This window comes from Dermacentor variabilis, chromosome 5, assembly GCF_050947875.1.
Source record: "Dermacentor variabilis isolate Ectoservices chromosome 5, ASM5094787v1, whole genome shotgun sequence".
Taxonomy (NCBI): domain Eukaryota; kingdom Metazoa; phylum Arthropoda; class Arachnida; order Ixodida; family Ixodidae; genus Dermacentor; species Dermacentor variabilis.
In genome coordinates, this window is record NC_134572.1 from 99,712,751 (window position 1) to 99,731,419 (window position 18,669).

Below are 18,669 nucleotides of genomic sequence, written 5' to 3' on the forward strand. Positions count from 1 at the left end.
AGTTCATTGGAACAAATTAATGTTGTAGGTAAGCTGGTGCAAAGAACTTTCCCAAAAGAACTTTAAATTTTGAACTAGTCTTTATTCAAATATCAACAAAAAAGGTCTTATACATTTATGTACAGGAACAGTAGTAATTCATGTGTCTAGTGGTCATCGAATCCTGGCATGGGAAATGTGACTGCAAAAGCTTCAACATCTTTTCGTAGCTCCTGCATTTTAAGCTTGGTTCCCTCGTCCTTAGCGATGAATTCCTTGAAGTCCTTGACTGTCTTTCCTGTGGACAAAAAATATGGATATAAAATGAATAGAAAGGTTCAGTGGAGTGAGAGTGGAAACAGGTCATTTACGATACACAGCTATCTTTCTGTGTCAATTCTCGAACGGTCATGTATAGTAACTGCATTACTGTGTATCACAGTTCAGTTTTCCCTAGGTAATCAAGCTACGACACTGCGATACATACCTGATGCTCAATATTCACAGATTAATAAGACATCTATTTCTAACTATGCATTTGAAATTAAGAAATGAGCTTCCAGCCTTCCATTGAGTGAACAGTGGCGATAAGTGGCAATATAAGCATCTGTTCATAGTGCACATTTGTGATCTTTTTATGTCCTCTGTGTCTCTGCAACACGATTTCCCATGGTGTCAAACCGAAAAGCCCAAACATTCACAACCCTTTCAAGTAGTCAGTTGCAACTGATATGAAAGGGTTTACAGCACAATGAAAATGCAGTTATAGTTGCACTGATAAAAAGTTACTGAAAATGGAAGAGAAATAAAAGTTACCTGATTTTGCCTTGGCTTCAAGGGCAATAGTGACTGCTCTGTCAATGAATTCTATCACTTTGTGGAAGTCTTTCTCCTTGAAGTTTCTTGACGTCAAGGCAGGTGCACCTGAAACGGTAAAGTTTATTGTGAGAGCAACCTCCCTTTTTCACTGTTTTCACAGATGCTACATACTACTCCATCTCATAAATTTCGTCAATGCTAGCAAGGCTAGAATTTCACTTGCTGCCTGCATTTGCAAACAAGATAATTGCACATTGCATATTAAAAATATAGGTACACAAATTGTAATTTGATGCAAAATTAAGCTTCATACCTTTACGTCTGAAAATATGATGTATTTATTACACAGAAGGCGTCACAGGTGTATTTTACTATCAAGAGAGTGGAGTGGCATGTTTCTGCAACTAGTGGCCACAGCGCACTGCTTGCACAAGTAGCCAAAACATACTGGGAGCACAAAGGTGTACACAAATAATACACGAGACTTGACATAATCTGCAATCAGCGAAGTTTATATTGTGCATGAAGCCACCACAGTTTTATAAAGAAACGCACTGTGAAATGTGCGGAGCGGTACTTCTATCTTTGCACTATTTATAGACCCTTTTCACAATGATCCCATGGGTGCTGCCATGTTTGATCACGTGGTGACTTGTCCATTGCTTGCCTCCATGTTTACAATGGGAGTGCATGATGCCGGTGTGGCTAAGCACATCTGTTTTGGCAGATATTGCAGACAGTAACTGAATGGACGATACGAAGTTTTGGCCTCAGCTTCAGAGGACATGCAAGCGCTTTCGGAGCTCATTACGGCTTGTCCAAATGGTGCAAGCAGTGTGTACAGTGCTTGTACTAGAGGTGGGACTAGAAATGCATTTTGACCTGTCGAAACTTGCTGCTTCTTAATTAAATCAGGATCAGTGTCTTTTGCTCTTTCTTCTTTAATTGCCAATCACACTGCAGCAGTCCCTATCCAACTAATTTCTGCCCAATTGCTCCAGGTGTGCTCACTTGTAGATTGTTCTAGGCACAAGTACACACCTTCAACAATTTCAGTGATGGCAACATTCAATGCATAGAGTTTCATGCAATAATTACTAGAGGGAACTCTGGCGCTAGTGTCTACGGGAGCTGCAATGGGAGCAGTTGTCCCAGCATGGGAATTATGGGAAGTACATGCATTTGCCTAAACTTCGTCCTTTTGGCTTCAAACAGGTTTGTGACTCGTCATTTTCAACCAATTATTGTATGAATACTCTCTGTTTTCAACAATGCACTGTGTAATAAGTAATTAAATATTATTAAAATTGCCTGATGGCAGGATTTGAACACAGGACCTCTAGCACAGAAGACGGATATTGAAACCATTAAGCCACCGGCGCATGTATCGACAAGCAATTTGAAATGCCCTTATGAATTTATCGCGGGCATGAAATGCCTTGAGACGCTTGGCGCGTTTCGATTTGGCCACCTCGACAAGCTCAATTGTTGCAATTAGTAGCGATTGTGCGTGTTCGCCTCGCCTTCTGCACTTCGAAGAGTATAGATTGCTCTGAAATTTACGACAATAAGATTTATATTGTGTAATATACGAAGCCACAAGTACGTCTGAAATCCACAAGCACAAAGATCAGACAAATCCATGTACTTCCCATGGTAGGACAACGACTGCAGCGCCAGAGTTCCCTCTAGTATATTGTAGGAAACTCTATGGTTCAATGATCACAGGAACTTAACATGTGACGACGGTATTATTAGCGTCATGATTGTCATCACGTTCTTCTAACTTGTGCCTGTTCCAATTTTCACACACACACAAAAACATGTTAATTGAACTCTGCTAACTAAAGTAGAGTGTACCAAGAACTGATTTGGAAGCAAGCTGAACCTACCAAGGCGGACACCACCAGGGACAAGGGCTGACTTGTCACCTGGGCAAGTGTTCTTGTTGGCAGTGATGTTGCATTCATTCATGACTGCCTCCAGCCGAGCACCATCAAGTCCTCTTGGTCGCAGATCCAAGAGCAGCAAATGGTTGTCTGTGCCACCTAAAGAAGTCAAATAAAAACAGTAAGGATATTTTTAGACCTGAAAGGAATTAGCAAGTAGTGCAGCTTTGTCAATGCAAACTACTGCTTACTGTAAAAAAGCTTAGTGGCCGCAGTCATCTGCCGAGTGTGTCGTCAGCCATAGTGTAATGACTGCAGTTCAATAAGGGAACAATGCAGAAGCACATGCCCAAATGTTGGTGCTTGTTCTTGAACCCTAAATGATTGAAAGTGATGCAACACACTCAGCTGCGGGGCTCCTCATCTACCATGTGTAGCCTTGGGGTGCAAGGGCACCAGCCATTCAATGAGAAGCATGATTTGTCTGTGCACAAATGACATGAAAAAGTTTAGCTGTATGCCGTATTCTTGAGCTGCTGACAGCAAAGCGCACTGGACAGTTTATAACCGTTTTTGCAACAAGAGTCTGTATAACAAAGTTCTGCTGGATGACAACACTTGTGCTAACACTTGCATTCCGCATATGCTTCCACAATATACTAGTACTAGGCATACTTTTGTTGTTGTGTGGCTGAAATCCCTTAAAACCAAATGACTAGGCAGATCTTAGCCTGTCCCTCTTGGAAAGAGATGCCAGCTACACCACTGTTATACATCAATGCTTATGCTGAAGCAACTTTTCATGAAATATGAACTGCGTAGTGTGTAGCTTAAAAAGTGTGTGGTTAGGTTTGTGCTAGACTAAGAGATAATGTTTAGTACTTAAGTTGAGACTGTATGCATGGCTATGTGAAGCATTGGCGAAATCTGAGACTGTATGCATGGCTATGTGAAGCATTGGCGAAAGAGCTGTTTTGCAGGTAGTGCGAGTGTTGTTCTTTCTCGCACATTTGTGAAAGCAACATGTTTAATGACGGGCCAAAATGAACTTTCATTAATTTGCCACACAACTCTATTCTGCCAGTCACTCCACATACCTGAGACAACTGTGTGGCCTCTCTCCGTCAATGCTGTCACCATCGCTTTGGCATTCTTGAGCACTTGTTCTTGGTATTGGCGAAACTCTGGTGTGGTGGCCTACAAATGACAATATCCACAGGATAGCTGTACTGGACGAAAGAACAGCCATTTCTCACCGCAGCTTGTCCCACTGCAATTATCCGCTATTAATAAAGATAGTTCACAACAAAAAAATGTTGTGCTATTATCATTCTGTTTACAAAGAGATAGCTCTCGTGTAGAAATACAGAAAGGCCACTGGACTGAACCTCTGAATACACTGGTGTGTACTGTGGCAAGGAACAGCCAAATTTGCACTGAAGAGGCCACAACAGCACTAGAGCTTTGTCAAATACAGAAGCGTTCCACGAGGCCAACTGCTCAATGGGAATACTGCATGTTCACATACCATGTTTGTGAACTCTAAAGTGAACAATAATCACAACTCTAAATAAATCGATGTCCCCTTTCATACTGTTCCTGAGGGTACACGATTCAAAAAGCAACGGAGCTTTATGAGGATTGTGTGGTGCTGTACAAAGGAATGTATAAACGATGTCACTTTCTCACACAACATCTGATTCAACTATAGTCGAATCCGGATATAGCGAACCCACATATAACAAATTATTGTATAGAATGAACAGCAGCAAAATTCCCTTGCAAATTTTTATTTTATGTATATCTAGTTACCTATATATCAAACTATATATCCCCATCAGATTCGATATATCCGGGTTCGACTGTATCATATTAATAGCCTTTCTCTCCGAGCTCTTGGCCATACCTGTTTTAGGGCAACTGCAACAGAGGCAATGGCATGATTATGAGGTCCACCCTGAAGCGCTGGGAAAACAGCAAAGTTGACTTTTTGCTCCAGGTCGTACATAATTTCCTTCCCTTTCTTGTCAACCTCTTTCACGCCCTTGCGATAGAAGATGAGGCCAGCCCTGAAAACAAGGAAAGCAATCATGCAAGCATTTACCACCACATTCAGCATTCCTTACCAATGCCGCACAAGAGACAGCATGGGTCATTTTTGTGGTGACTGAGTGATGAGTTCCAAGGCAGCACATCTGCTATGATAGATAGCATAGTTGAAGTGCGGGAGAGTAGGCTCTGAATGAATTTCTAGAGTTTTTTAATGTGCACCTAAATCAAAGTACACGTGCGCTTAAATTTTGGAGAGAAAAGGTCAAGATATATCTAAGGTTTGGCATCTTCAGTTAAAACAAGGAACATAAAATGAAGAGATCCAAGTTTAACCAGGAAGGGTCTGTGTTCCAGGACAGTTCGGTGCAGAGAGGAAGAATAAAGGTACAGAACTATACTTGGGAGTCCTTGCAACCTGAAAAGTGTTTTACTATAGTATGAGAGTATCACATTTTATGCTACTGGTTGGCCACTATCAATCACTGGTGGCAGCAGTCACTGGAAATCGAAGATTTGACTGTGTTCAGTAAGTGAACACCGTGGTCGTTTAGTCACTGTGACACGTTGATCTCCTACACTATACGTTACTAGCGAAAACACAACCATGCAGAGCTTTCAAAATACTGAGCAGGTAAGGAGAAGGTTTATCAATAGTCGCCTATAGTGTGAGAAAGTACCATGGCAGTGTAGAAGGAACAAAGAAATACCTTGTGAGAACTGCTCATCTAAATGCACAACACAAGCCATGTCTTCAAAGACTTCATCTTACAGCTTTAACAGGATAAACGTTTATAAGACTGAGCTGCCCTTATGAAACTTTCATTAATTGTTACTAAAAATGAGGTGTAAATAGTAGTTTCCTCCTTATCCGCTGCACTTAGCTATGCTGGTACAATGTGTTGCACAAAGCTGACATTGATATTTTGATACAACATCATACTTTCATAAATTCACCAAAGTTGCTCACTTATCCTAGTTGCACTTAAGTCAATTATGAGAAACAAGAAACTCGTCTTGGAAGGGAACAGCTTAATGTTAAATTCGACTGGTCGCTTTCAAGGGTCCGGTGCACACTCTTGGCACACTTTACATTGGCCGATTTGAAATTGAGTGCTTGGAACACATTTGCCTGGTTCGTTCGAAGTGCAGCACTTCAGCTCGTAGTGCTTGCAGGCACTATTGCCTTCAAGCTAGGACCACAACCGAGATACGGCAGATTTCTGATCACAAAGTTCCTACGATTGTTCTGGGAGCAGCTAAACATTCGGCTCGGGCTTGCTATTTTCTAGCTCCAATCTCTAGAGGAGCCCACATATTTGTAAACCAAATTGGCATGCAGTAGCAATGAGTGGATTGTACGACAAGTCCCATGGATCTAGTTATGGCTAATGTGAATTTCGGTAGGAAACGGATGCACACACACCCTATGTGGTTTGCAGATGTGTAGAAATTAGGAGTCTTACCTTGAACCTCGAAGGGTCTTGTGGGTTGTCGTGGTAACCAAGTCGGCATATTCAAAAGGCGAAGGAATCACCTTTGCCGCAACGAGTCCACTAATGTGAGCCATGTCAGCCATCAGGATTGCCTTTACGTCGTCGCAAACCTGGATTCACAAGGCTAAAATCATTGCAATTCAAAGGGCTAACTAAGCCTGCAATTAGTTGCAACTGTATCTTCTCAGATTCGGTAGGTTCACTTACCTCCCTGAACTTTTTGTAGTCGAGTAACCTAGAGTAAGCGCTTGTTCCAGCAATGATCAACCTTGGTCGGAACAGCCGTGCCATATCATGCAGTTTCTCATAATCGATTAGTCCAGTTTCTTTCTAAGGGATGAAATGTCAGATGAAGACTATAAAGTAAATACGCTAAAAAACAACACAAAAGACATTACATAGACTCCAAGCACACAGAAAAGGAAGATTTAAAGAAGTAGCTCACATTTAGTTTGTAACCCATCGATTCAAAGTAGATAGATGTAGCTGATATCCTCTTTTGGTCGGTCATGTAACCATGGGTAAGGCTGGTAAAAGAAAATGAGATCATTATGTTTTAGGTCACAATTAAGGTTCCTTTCCTTAGTGGAAATACAATGCCAGAAAATGGGCAAGTGAAACTGCACTTCCTGAAAAGCATTGTTTAAAGGCACTTACTGGCCACCGTCTGGCAAGTCAAGTCCCATGATCCTGTCATGAGGATTCAGCACGGAAGTGTAGGCAGCAAAGTTTGCAGGCGACCCGGAATATGGCTGGACATTGACACCCCATTTGCCGGGATCTAAACTGAATGCCTCGAGTGCTCTTTTCTGGCAAAGGAGTTCGATTTTGTCCACGACTTCTGTGCCACCATAGTACCTGTAGATACACATTTGTGGAGATGTTTTGTTTACGGAAATGAAAAACATGTTGAGAAGCCTTGGAGCATCAACATATATGGGCAATGTCCAGCTCTCCAGCAAAATGTCGTGTCACATTTAGAATGTGAACACATATAAATATTTCCATAAGACATCTTTTTTTTCCCACAGACCACCAGAATGACCAGTGTTAACATGTAATACTCAAATTTCATCCCTTGCAAGCTTTATTTGTAATTAAATAGTGATGCTCTACACTAAGCAAATCATAGGTATAGCGAACGCCAGATAAACGAAACTCGTTTCAACGGAAATGCCTGATAAATGGAACGATGGTATCATGGTTGGCCGTCCCTATAGGCACAATTTCAACAAACTTCAGTTAAATGAAATCCATATTTTTGTCTGAAAAGTCTGAAGTGCTATTTTGAATGTGAAAAATACGTAGTAATATTAGGAATCCTTCTATGTATGTGTGTATAACCTTGTGTAAAAGAAGCTACAGTATTAGGAGAAGAGCCTCTCTGTTTAAACAAAGTAATATTGAAACAGTCTAGCACTTCTGTTGTACTGTTGGTGATATTTGTGCCCTTAAATGAAACTTCAGATAAACGGAATACTTCTTTCGGTCCCTTCAAGTTTCATTCAAGCATGGTCTACTGCATTGACATTACATAAATCCAAGGCTGCAATGAAATGAGTAAAACTGACTCCTTTAAATGTATTTGCATTAATTTTTCAAGTTTGCACTGATAACCAACATATCACAAAGGTACAGTAAACATACCTCACACCAGGATATCCCTCCGAGTATTTATTATTTAGGCAGGAACCCAGTGCTTCGAGAACAGATCGACTAGCAAAGTTCTGAAAGTGAAAGTATAGCGAGGGTTAAAGAAGCAGATATGCACATGTCTGCAAATATTTAAATCCTACACCTCTGAGTGTCTTGAATAAATATTAGCATGTGCTTCCCTGCAATGCGCAAACTCTCCAATGTCTCAGAATGAGAATGTGCCAGAAATGTTCATACACATTTTAAAAATGAAGCAAGCATGCAAAGTAAGGCTAAATTAGAAAAATTTGAAAGGATGCTGAACTTAATGGAATGCAAAGCAAGACTTATCAGTGACAAGTGGAAGGAACATACTTCAGATGCAATAAGCTCTAAACCAGAAATTTGGCGTCGTTTCTCTTCCTTGACTAGCTCCCACATTTCTGGGTCTTCTTGTTGCAGCGTCTCGTGGCCAACTGCTGCATGACACAGCCTCTGTAGCAGAGGCGTTGGGCCTCGTGTGACAGTTTTCTGAAATAGGCAGGAGAAGGAATGGTGTTCTGAAGACAACAGCCGTTACTATATGGCCTTTCAACATTAGCTGCCATAAGCTGCCGTTTTATGACAGAAGTGTTGATACAGCAGGTAAACAAGTGTAACCATTACACATATTGTTCAGATTTCTTTGTTTTTACATGTTTTGAAAATTGAGAAACTTTACTCGGTTTTTTTTTTTTGTCCTAGAGGAATTTAAGTATGCTTCTTTTTCTGGCCACCCTCTCGTTCACACAAAATATTACCAATTATTTTTGGGGCCTATCTGCGTGGAAACTTAGGTGAAATCTTTACCCGTTTTTCAGCGATACCTAAACAACACAGGTCCAAAGGAAGATTGGAGTCATCAATTGGTTAAAAGTGGTCAAACAAGCAATGCGCCTGGAGCCAACATTTCAACAAGATGACCTGTCCTTGTCAGGGTCCCAACATTAGCGTACAGTTTCGTCAAGGTAATAACAAAAGGCTGTTACCTTGACAAGGACAAGTCCAGTTGTCGAAACATAGGCTCCCGCCTGAAAGATCCGTTGTTTGACCACTGTTGACCACTTCAGTAATATATGTGTGTATATCAAGCTTTATTAGCTCCACTTCTTTTTGCAAGCCAAATATCATGTGTAGTGTTAAACTGTGCACAGATAGTGGCTTCGTGGTGGTCTCATCTATGACACACAAACAAGCCATATGTACTGAGTGAGCCATATGTACTGAGTGAGCAAATACACACCACAAACACTGTGAAGAATATGCTCGATAATATTTGGTGTGCATAAAGTGGCAGTAGAAAACTAAGGTGAGTACAGACCAACAGCCCATTTAAATAGCATTAGTAGCAACAATTTACTTCCCTGAGCTTTTATCGTGGTGAAAATAAGCTTCTACTTGCAACAAGCATAGAGGTATACATTGACTGCCTTATTTTATTGCCGAGCTTCAATCCTATATTAAAGTTATTGCTACTTCCAGTTAAGAGGAAGCTTTAGCTGGGGCCCAATGACGTGGCCTACTCAAATACATGTAAAATGCAAAAATGCTTTTCTGAGATAAACCCTGGACCGATTTCAATGAAATTTATTGCATTTGAAAGAAAAAGTTAAATTCTAGAGACTCTTGAAAGCGGAATTTTGATTTAGGGCCTGAATTTTGTTAAAAAAATTCTAAAGGGTTCGCAAGTTCGATAAAAAATTGACAAAGTTTATAAATTAATAGCTCGGCATCAAGAACAGATATCGTGGTTCTGTAAACGGCATTCATTAAATCATTTAAAGCAGACAAATTTTATATGTTAATATATATTTTACATGAGTTTGTTACGTTGTGCACAAGAGTTCTGCAAAAGCTGTATTTCCATATTGCTGAATTTTTTTTAGGTTTATGTGTAACATATCAATTTTGTCCGCTTTAGATGTACCATCAGATGTAATTCATGGAAGTGTGATATGATTTTTCCTTGCTGAGGTACAAAGTTATAAGCGTTATAAGTTATAAGTTATAATATCGTTTCCTGCCATTTTATTTTTGCCAATTTTTAATAAAAAAGTGACGATCTAAATAAAAAATTTGAAGCCAACAGTCACTAGATTTTAAGTTTTTCTTTTAAATACAACAAACGTAGCAAAATTTGGTGCAGTTGTTGGCGAGAAAAATGAATTCTCCTTTTACATGGATTTAGATAGGAGCACCCGATCTACAGCTTCCCCTTAACTGTGCGCCTAAAATAACCCTTTGGTGCAGTTAACCATCTGTTTCTTTTTTTCTATTAGTGCGATGGTCTAAGACACCTTGAGCAAGTTGAGCTCGTTGGTTGTTCACTGTTTTGGAAAACAAGAGCAGATTAAGAACACTAGAGAAAAATATGGTGCCAGTGTACGCATGCACTATCAGTGTTGCTGTTCAGAGATGTTATGGGAACAATGGGCGGTTCATGAATTTGCCTAAACTTTACCCTTCTGGCTCCTAACAACATTCATAAAAAATTTGTTTCACTGCAATGGCTAGCCTCTAATTGCTATCATTAAAGCAACAGAGAAGTGAGCTAGTTGATAAGGGTTCATGTTAGAAAACAGTTAGGCATGCCAACACAGACACAAGAAGAGAACAGACAACACAAATAGTCGGTGTTTGTGAAGCTTTCTTTGCCTCTTCCTTCGAATTTCCCACTGCTGCTGTCGCTGTCAGGCACACCGCGTCGGGGGGGTCACGGCGTGTGCATACATGACAGGAGCGAGTAGAGAGGAAAGCTCTGCAGTTTCGGCCGTTGCAGAAACTACAGCGCTTCTCTTTCTACTAAGATTCGAGTCCAGAGGGGACATAGATAGAACTGTAGGGAGGAGGGAGGAGAAGAAGCAGTTCCCATACAAGGGATGGGGGGGGGGGGGGGAGGTGACCTGAGAAGGCAAGCGTACCCTACTACTATACGATGGCGGTTGTGAGGAAACTGGATAAGCTTAAGTCCAAGGTACGGTACAGTACGTTGCTGCTATTTCTGAAAAATAAACGCCATGCAAATATGTCAAGCGGACAAACTACGCAGGGCATGCTGAAGCAGAGCTGCATTAATTGAAGTGCACCGCGGGGTCCAGGTGAAACTACAGAAGCGGTCGACCGTCAAATCAACACTTCTGTGCCCACCGCATTAGCTTTGTGGCTATGGCATTGCTAGAGGCCATGGATTTGATCCTAACCGTGGCAGCCACATTTAAACAGGGGCAAAATAGAAAATGCACGTGCACTTATATTTTGGGACCCATTAAAGAACATCACGGTGTCAAAATTAATCTGGAGTCCGCCACTACGACGTGCCTCGTAATCCGACTGTGGTTTTGGCTCGTACAGCCCCCTAATTCAAATCAAGTCTAATACTTCTGCCACAATACGATGTGCCCTGTGAGGCAATGACTATGCTCAACCCTCTCAGAGGTTATGAAATATGGTGCACAATGCCTCAAGCAAACACCTCTCCCTGTCTGTTCTGCGTACTATGCAGACAAATAGCAGTGGTGCTCGCAAGGTAACGTTTAACATCAACTTACCACTCTCGTGTTAGACTAAACATTGAAGAAATTAAGCTTTAGCCGTCAACATCACCGCTAATTATCGTCACTCAAAGCATCCAGCACGGATGCTTCACTTACATTGATTCCCACAGTGCGTGGGATCTTCGTACTTTTTCTAAGATGCCATTATTGAACTGTTTCCGGGATTTCTCAAACAAAAAGAATTCTTTAGAACATATAATTACCCATGTAGAGTGTCACTGCTCAAGTATCATCTAGACTCCGTTCAAAATTGCAGACTAGTTTGTGTGCTGCAAATTATGCAATGAGTTTGTTGTAAACATTAAATGCCTAACGGTTGCCTAAACATTAAATGCCTAATGTTGTGAGGCCATTGTGCAATGTAACTGACCAACAAGGAACACTGGTACCTTAAGGGATCTTGACAACCTCAGCTTGCCACGAGCGATAATCACATTTTGCTGATGTCTAACCTACCTCTTCATTACATTTTGCCACTTTTCAAATGGCTTGTGACAAGCAGAGAACATCAAATGGCATTTTATTTTTCCTCCACAACACAGATGGCAGTAGACATTTTATCACCATCGCTTTTATTGAGAAAGATTTTCGGCACTACAGATAGTGGTACGTGTTCCCCCCGCTGCCGAATATCACCCTACTTTCGATGACACTATGGATAAACAGCGAGTTGGAACTTCCGTGTAGTGAGCGGCCATGCTGCTATTAGCCTCCAGTTGTTCACAGTGGCAACTGTGAAGGAACGCAGCAAGGAGAGAAGCGGGGGATTCGTGCACCAGTAAATAAATGTTTATTCTTGATCGTACAAGATTTGCAGCCACATTTCGATGTTTTAACGATGTTATTGAAGCATTCCATGACCTGGAAAATGAGCCTTTAAGCAAATAAAAAGCCACAATGAGATTTATTAACCAAGCTGTGTCAAATCGCAGATAAATTCACATGCTAGTCATGGTTCCGATGGCTACTGTATGAATACAGTGCCAGACTTTATAGTATCCTCAATATGAAATTCTATGCAGACGAGAACTATACTCCATCTCACAACTACCTTGCAGCACTACGAAAAGTACGAGGCGTACACAGGCGGTATCCTTGCGCAGCAGTGTATAGTTCCGGGCGTAACTGGCCGATTACTCGCTGCACTAGAGTTTTTTATTTTTGCTCGCTACATGATACAGTACAGTGATACGTGACATGCCATGGCCTTTGCGCATACCAGTCATATACCGAAAATTACTGTGGCAGTTACCGCCAATAACTGCCAAAGCGCATGTTATTGGCTCTTCGCCCTATCAACAAGAAACAAGTGGCGAAATCCGTCATCGCTAAGCCTCATCTCAAGCTGAGGTCGAAGCCTTAGGTATGTTTTGCCGCAATTATTGAAATCGGCTGTTTGTTTTCATGCTGCTAGGACTCGAGGCACGGCGCCAAACCATAAAACTGGTTTGACTTCTAGTTAGCAGATGGCACTCCATCATTAACACTGGTGATGCGTTAAGATGCAGAACACTATAAAGGCCTAATTGTTCATTGCATCATTAATTTACTATTCCACTCAACAGCATGGTATGTGATGATGGTAGTAAACAAATGCCAAGTAGATGCTGAGCACATGCTCTGCCACAGGTGCACATTTATGAAAATGTTTGCCCTTACTACTGGCTAAGGAGGCTGCAAGGTAACAGCAGAGAAAGCATACAGCTGAAGCAAAGCCCCGCTGTCGCATCCATGTAAACGAAGCTTATGGTTATGGCATCAAAACATTTTTTGCATCGAGCCACTAAGCATGGAGCATGTACCAACAGGATGGCACGCAGACCCTGAGCAGACGACGTGGCGTGGATGAGTACATCTTCATCAGTACAATGTCAGTGCCACTAAGCTTATATAGTGGGTATGCTTAGACAGAAAACAACTGTAATTTTATGTTACTAGTCTAAATTTTAAAGGATGAAAAGAAAACAACTTAATGATGGGTGTGAATTACCCACTTCAGGAGTAATGCAAGCTAATATTGAAGGAGGTAAGACAGTGCAATTGGCACAAAACTTGTATACAGTACTTGCCTAAACCATGGCATATGTGTTTAGTATGGCATTTTTGTAAGTTTTTGTACAACAGATAGCCATGGGAAAAAAAGAGTGTACAAGGAAAGAGAAACCAGTGTCTTGTTGAAATTTCAGGTTCTTCATGCTTGAGCAACTCGCAACTGCAACGTAACCCCTTCAGGTGCTGTGTGCATGATGGTGCACGCCATGATAGTCCATCAAAAGCAATAGCACCAGTGAAAATAACATAAAACATGTTTCATACATCTTAAAACACATTGCAATGGACCTGTGCTGCAAGTTTGAATAAAACGTGTCAAGCGTTTTAGTAAATCTAGTTGCAAAATAGATTTCTGGGTGTTTGCTCTCCATGTCCGTATGTCATTATGAAGCAGGTTCACTTCTTTTTTTGTTTGTCACATTTTGCATCCAACATACTTCTCAAGTGGCTAAATGGGTGCTGTTCAAGTGTACTTGACATGAAATGGTCAATGCCATCACTGCCCAGATGACGTCTTTGTTTAGCAGAAGTCTTAAAGGTGCCATGGCAGCGAAGAAATTTGGCAAAGAGCAGCCCACATTATTAAGTACCCCTAGGAAATGCCTTACAGTCCACTTGTTTAGCACTTTCTACACTCACATCTGACATTATTGTCGAGTTCACCAGATGGAGTCCACATTCTGTAAGCTTGACAAAACTCATGGAAGAATTAAAAATTCTTAATTCCTTTTTCAGCTGCACACTTTCTACAATTCTGAAGATGCAGAAAATGTGGTAATACTGAATTTCCAATAAACATAATTAACTGACACCTGAAAAGAATAAATTAATCATAAATTGAAAGAATTCTTATATATCCTGAACACAACTACACTGGATAGCTAATAATTTGTTATGGCAAGGTAGCTAAGCTTCAGGACTTAGGAAAGCCACCAAATGTAAGTCTGAATAGAATTTCCTGGTATGCTGTAATTTAGGTTACCTAGTTGTTCATCCACCACAGTGTAAGTTCTCAAAGAAGAACGCCTGTTCAGAATCACCAGCACTATGGCATTGTCTGGTCTGAGGAATGCTATAGTGTCAAGTTTTCGTGCTGGTTCAGATTCAATTCTTCTTGAACCACGTGGAAGAAATTTGCTGAAGTGCGCCAAGGCATAGTACATTGGTTGCTGGTAGAACTCCTTGGATGTCACATTCACAATGATTGGGGCATCAACATAATTGTGCGCCCAGTTAGGGCCCCCCATAGTGTCCAAAGCCAGGTTCCAGTCGATCCAGCCTGTGGTCCAGTGGTGTAAGTCCTGGATGATGTCCAAAGCATAGCTTTCAGCACGCTTCCAGCTACCAAGTTGTACCCTATTCTTTGAGAAAGACGATGACCCTTCACATGCCTCTGTCGCCAAAAGGAACTTGTTGGGGTGCCTCTTATGAGTTTCTGTCAGCACGTGGGCACCCCTTAAGTGATTCCAATACCAGTGGAAAGCAATACCAGAAACATATTTTGCAGCTTCAGCATCAGCAAGGACAACATCAGCCCAATATGGGAGAAAAGCTCGTTGGTCATCTAAAATTAACAGCTTCACCTTGTCAGCTCCATAGCCTGCAGCTTCAAGAGCAGGGCCCAAGTCAAACTTGATGAAATCTCGCTGGCTGGCAGCTGTGAAACCCATTGTTTGGAAAGGGTAGAATGGAACGAAGCCTGATGTCGGTTCATTTTGTGGGGTGAGGCCCCAGAAGCTGATGTTGTGATCTCTGTAAGCATCCAGAAACTTGACAAAGTACTGGGCCCACGTTTTGTAATATGTACCATTTGGCCTTCCTCGAAGTGTACCTCTGCCACTCATGTCATTGTTTGTTTTCATCCAAGCTGGAGCGCTCCATGGACTTGCAATCAGCCACAAGGAATCCGTTTTGTTCAATTCTTGGGCTTGTTGGATAAAAGGGATTTTCAAATAGATGTCTTCAGATCCGAGGCTGAAATTGGCAAGCTCGAAGTCGTTGGAAGCATCGGCATAGGAGTACACGCGCGTCGAGAAGTCGCTGCTCGCGATTGGCACTCGTCCCACGTTGTAGTTCAGGCCTTCCTCCGAGTAGTACGCTTCCAGAAGCTTGGTGCGAAGCGGTTCTTTTAGGCGAAGCAAATTGCTTCCAACAGCGTCGGTGAAGGACCCACCGAAGCCTATTATTCCCTGGTAAGTTATATTCGGCGTCATGCGAATGACACTGTGCGATCGCGGCAATGCAGTGAAATTTATGTCGACTTGCGAAAACTCTATAGTCGTAGAGAGGAACCGAGATCCGTCCTTGCCGCTTTCGTAGACACCCGCGGTACCAGTTTCCTGCTTCGCCACACTTCCCGGGAGATCGCAGTGTCCTGCAGTGCACACACACACGGTACTACCTTTGCCGAAGTTCCTGTGCACACAAGCGTTCCTCACGACACCGTGAAACGCGAACAGCAGCGCTGCGACGATCGCAATTTTTGCCATGATTCAAGGGTGTCGGGAGACGTTGACGCTCCAAAAGCCTACTGCAAAGTCCCAGTGGTGTCATTGGTTCTTGGGCGACGTGACCTGGCGACCTCGTAACTGACCTAATTTTAAGAAATTTTGAAGGGGAGGGCGCCGCGCGGCCCGAGTGGAATACGACCGCGTTCAAATGACCTGGCACTGTAACCGCAACGTGTGCAGAATAGATTAGAGAAGGTTTCAAAGTCTGAAAATTGTAAGAGAACATTGAGCAGAACAACAATTATGGATATTTTGTTCATTTTCAGTTCAAGATGCATGCGGGGTTTGAAGTGAAATCGTCTGCTAGCTGCTGGCGCGCGCTGCGACATCTGTCGCTGGATTGAGGAGAGCAACTTCCCAACTCTGAAAAAAACAACGAAGACCTTTTGTTTACGACGACATCAAACATGCCTAGTATTTGTACGTGTAGTGGGACTTTGAGAAACGTCATATTTTGCAGCATGCTTAACACAAAAGGCACAGCGAGGCGGCAGGTACGAGTCGATTCAACGAAACCCATGTCGACATTGTGAAATACGGTTGCAGCTTGTTTATGACGCCGTTATCGGCGTAATTCTAAAGGAGATTCCGTTGTTGCTGCAGTATACTAAGCCTTGCACATGCAAACAGCAATTTTTACAGTAAAACAACTCACCGTGATTGCACATGCTGCCGCACGCGCTCCGGGCACTCTACACAACGCTGACATGCCTGGAGAACGCAGCACGTTCACTCACGCACTGTCTGCTGGAAGTCAGACATAAGTGGCGTCATCTATCTGGGAAGGTTATCAGTCTTTCGCCCTTGTGGGGTGAATTTGATTTGGACGGGCCATTCAGCGGCTGCGTGCGTGTTCGTCCCACCACGGCTTTATCTTTTCTGGGCGATAGCGGGAGACAGGCCACGATGTTTCTCTCCTAGAAAGAGGTTGTGCGGTCTCGTGCCACTTGCACCCTTTGCAACTCCGTACTTTATCGCACCCGGGCGAGACCTCGGAGCTTGTATGTTGACATGAGCGTTCAAATATTGTAGCGGTGGATGAGTTTCAAACAGTACGTTGTCAGTGTTCCAGATAATTTGTCACATTGTTCATTTTATGAGGTACTTAGCTTTAGGGGCATGGTAAGAACCCCGGGTGGTTAAAACTAACCGGATGCACTGTTGTTCCACTTAGTTTTGAAAGACAACGCTATTGTATGCTTTGAAGCGCAAAAGTAACTTAAACGCGAGTGCATTTCGTCGGACAATTTGAAAATGAATTGATATTTCGAAACTGGCGTACGTAGTCATGGGAATTCGTTTCAAGTGGATAGCCTTGCATACTCACTAGATACAATTTGTAAAGTGAAATATATGTGCCGTAGAGTAATTAATTTAAACGTTAATTTGCGTAGTTAGGTTAATTATTAAATTAGGCAATTTGATTTCTCGTAGAAGTAATGCTCGCCCCATCGAGTAATTTAGGTCAAGGGTTAGAATTGTGCTATCAGCCACAGACAACTTAAAAAGAAAGGATATTGCTGGCAGCGAAAAAAAAAAAAGAAGCTTTGTATTTATTTCTGTTTCCGCACACACACACTTCAGAGGTGTGATTTCTTGGGCGTTTTGTTGTCGCATCCCTACAATTAAAAAAAAGAGAAAAATACCTTTGGGCCGTATCTCGCTCGCAAAAGATACACACTCTAAAAATGTTGGCCCCCTTTCGGGCTTACCTTGCTCCCGAACATTGTCATCTATAACGTGCTTGCCTTGCGCGCCATCCCAGAGTATAACAACAATAACGCTACGTCCCGTATTTGTGTTGGCTACGATGCTCCTTGCGCGAGGTCACAGTGCTCTTGCTCGCTCTACGACAAAGCCATTGCCGGATTACGTAATATATATGCCCGGGGCTAAATATGTGCGGGGGACCCCAGTGACGACGATTATGATTTCCCAGTGACAACAATACTGGTGATGATGATGACTACTGTGATCTATTAAGGTGCGAAATATTTATACTGCTACAGATTTCGCCTGCTGCTTCTCGAGTTTATTCTCAGATGAAAGCTTACATGCCTAAAAGATGCTTACGAGCGCGTCTAGCAGCTTGACATAACGCTTACAACATTTCTGCTTTGCCAAAACATGTTTCCTTGCTTCTGTTAGATTGTTATCTCATGCTTAAAGTCTTATGGGCACGTTGCTTTCACTTACCCGTGAAGTTAGTCACATATCCACGAACTGCTTCACTGCCAGCACTAAGGAAAAAGAACTGCCTATTGCAAGGCAACAAACATTTTGGGTATACATGAACACATTAAGCTGCGCACTTTATAATGTTCACTCGTAGTATGTTCGCGACAGTTCATATCATAAAAGATAAATAAATAATGTTATGATAATATGGGGAAACAAACAAATTTCACATCTAAAATTGCGTCTTCTGGCTCTTGTGGCTAATGAGCTCAGACACATCATATCAAACAAAATATTCTACAAGTCCTGTTCAACGAACATGTATAGTGGCAGGGATGTCAGCTCGCTTTCACCGGTGGTGGAGCGCAGGCAATTCTTAATTTAAAAAAATATCCTTTGAAAATCCACGGCGGTCTCACAATTTGAGTCTGGAATACCCGAACAAAGAACAGGCATTTGTCAACGCCAC

General features: G+C 42.1%; 1 protein-coding gene and 1 pseudogene across 2 annotated transcripts; both read right to left on the bottom strand.

The window, feature by feature from the left end:
- Window positions 1–61: 61 nt before the first annotated feature.
- On the bottom strand, window positions 62–18,237 carry LOC142582986 (serine hydroxymethyltransferase, mitochondrial-like). Of its 2 annotated transcripts, none has more exons than XM_075693189.1 (12): window positions 18,219–18,237; window positions 8,243–8,398; window positions 7,880–7,959; window positions 6,890–7,090; window positions 6,678–6,759; window positions 6,440–6,562; window positions 6,203–6,342; window positions 4,594–4,756; window positions 3,785–3,884; window positions 2,691–2,846; window positions 796–903; window positions 62–277 (listed from the first exon to the last, which is right to left on the bottom strand). In XM_075693189.1, exons 2-12 carry the CDS (start codon window positions 8,306–8,308, stop codon window positions 147–149), a joined length of 1,350 nt encoding a protein of 449 aa, XP_075549304.1. In that variant the 5' UTR covers window positions 8,309–8,398; window positions 18,219–18,237; the 3' UTR covers window positions 62–146. The 2 variants fall into 2 exon arrangements, with proteins under 2 accessions (XP_075549304.1, XP_075549303.1); XM_075693188.1 differs by lacking the exon at window positions 18,219–18,237 and adding an exon at window positions 16,678–16,813.
- LOC142582985 (lysosomal acid glucosylceramidase pseudogene) lies at window positions 13,614–16,642 on the bottom strand (annotated as a pseudogene).
- Window positions 18,238–18,669: the final 432 nt, after the last annotated feature.

Bases quoted from the DNA above. Each gene is read 5' to 3' on its own strand.
- LOC142582986 (XM_075693188.1), bottom strand. From the start codon at position 16,731: ATGTCAGCGTTGTGTAGAGTGCCCGGAGCGCGTGCGGCAGCATGTGCA. The intron at 8,399-16,677 runs GTGAGTTGTTTT...TGCCTATTTCAG, and splicing joins CGGCAGCATGTGCAATCACG to AAAACTGTCACACGAGGCCC. The intron at 3,885-4,593 runs GTATGGCCAAGA...TGTCATTTGTAG, and splicing joins TTGCAGTTGCCCTAAAACAG to GCCACCACACCAGAGTTTCG.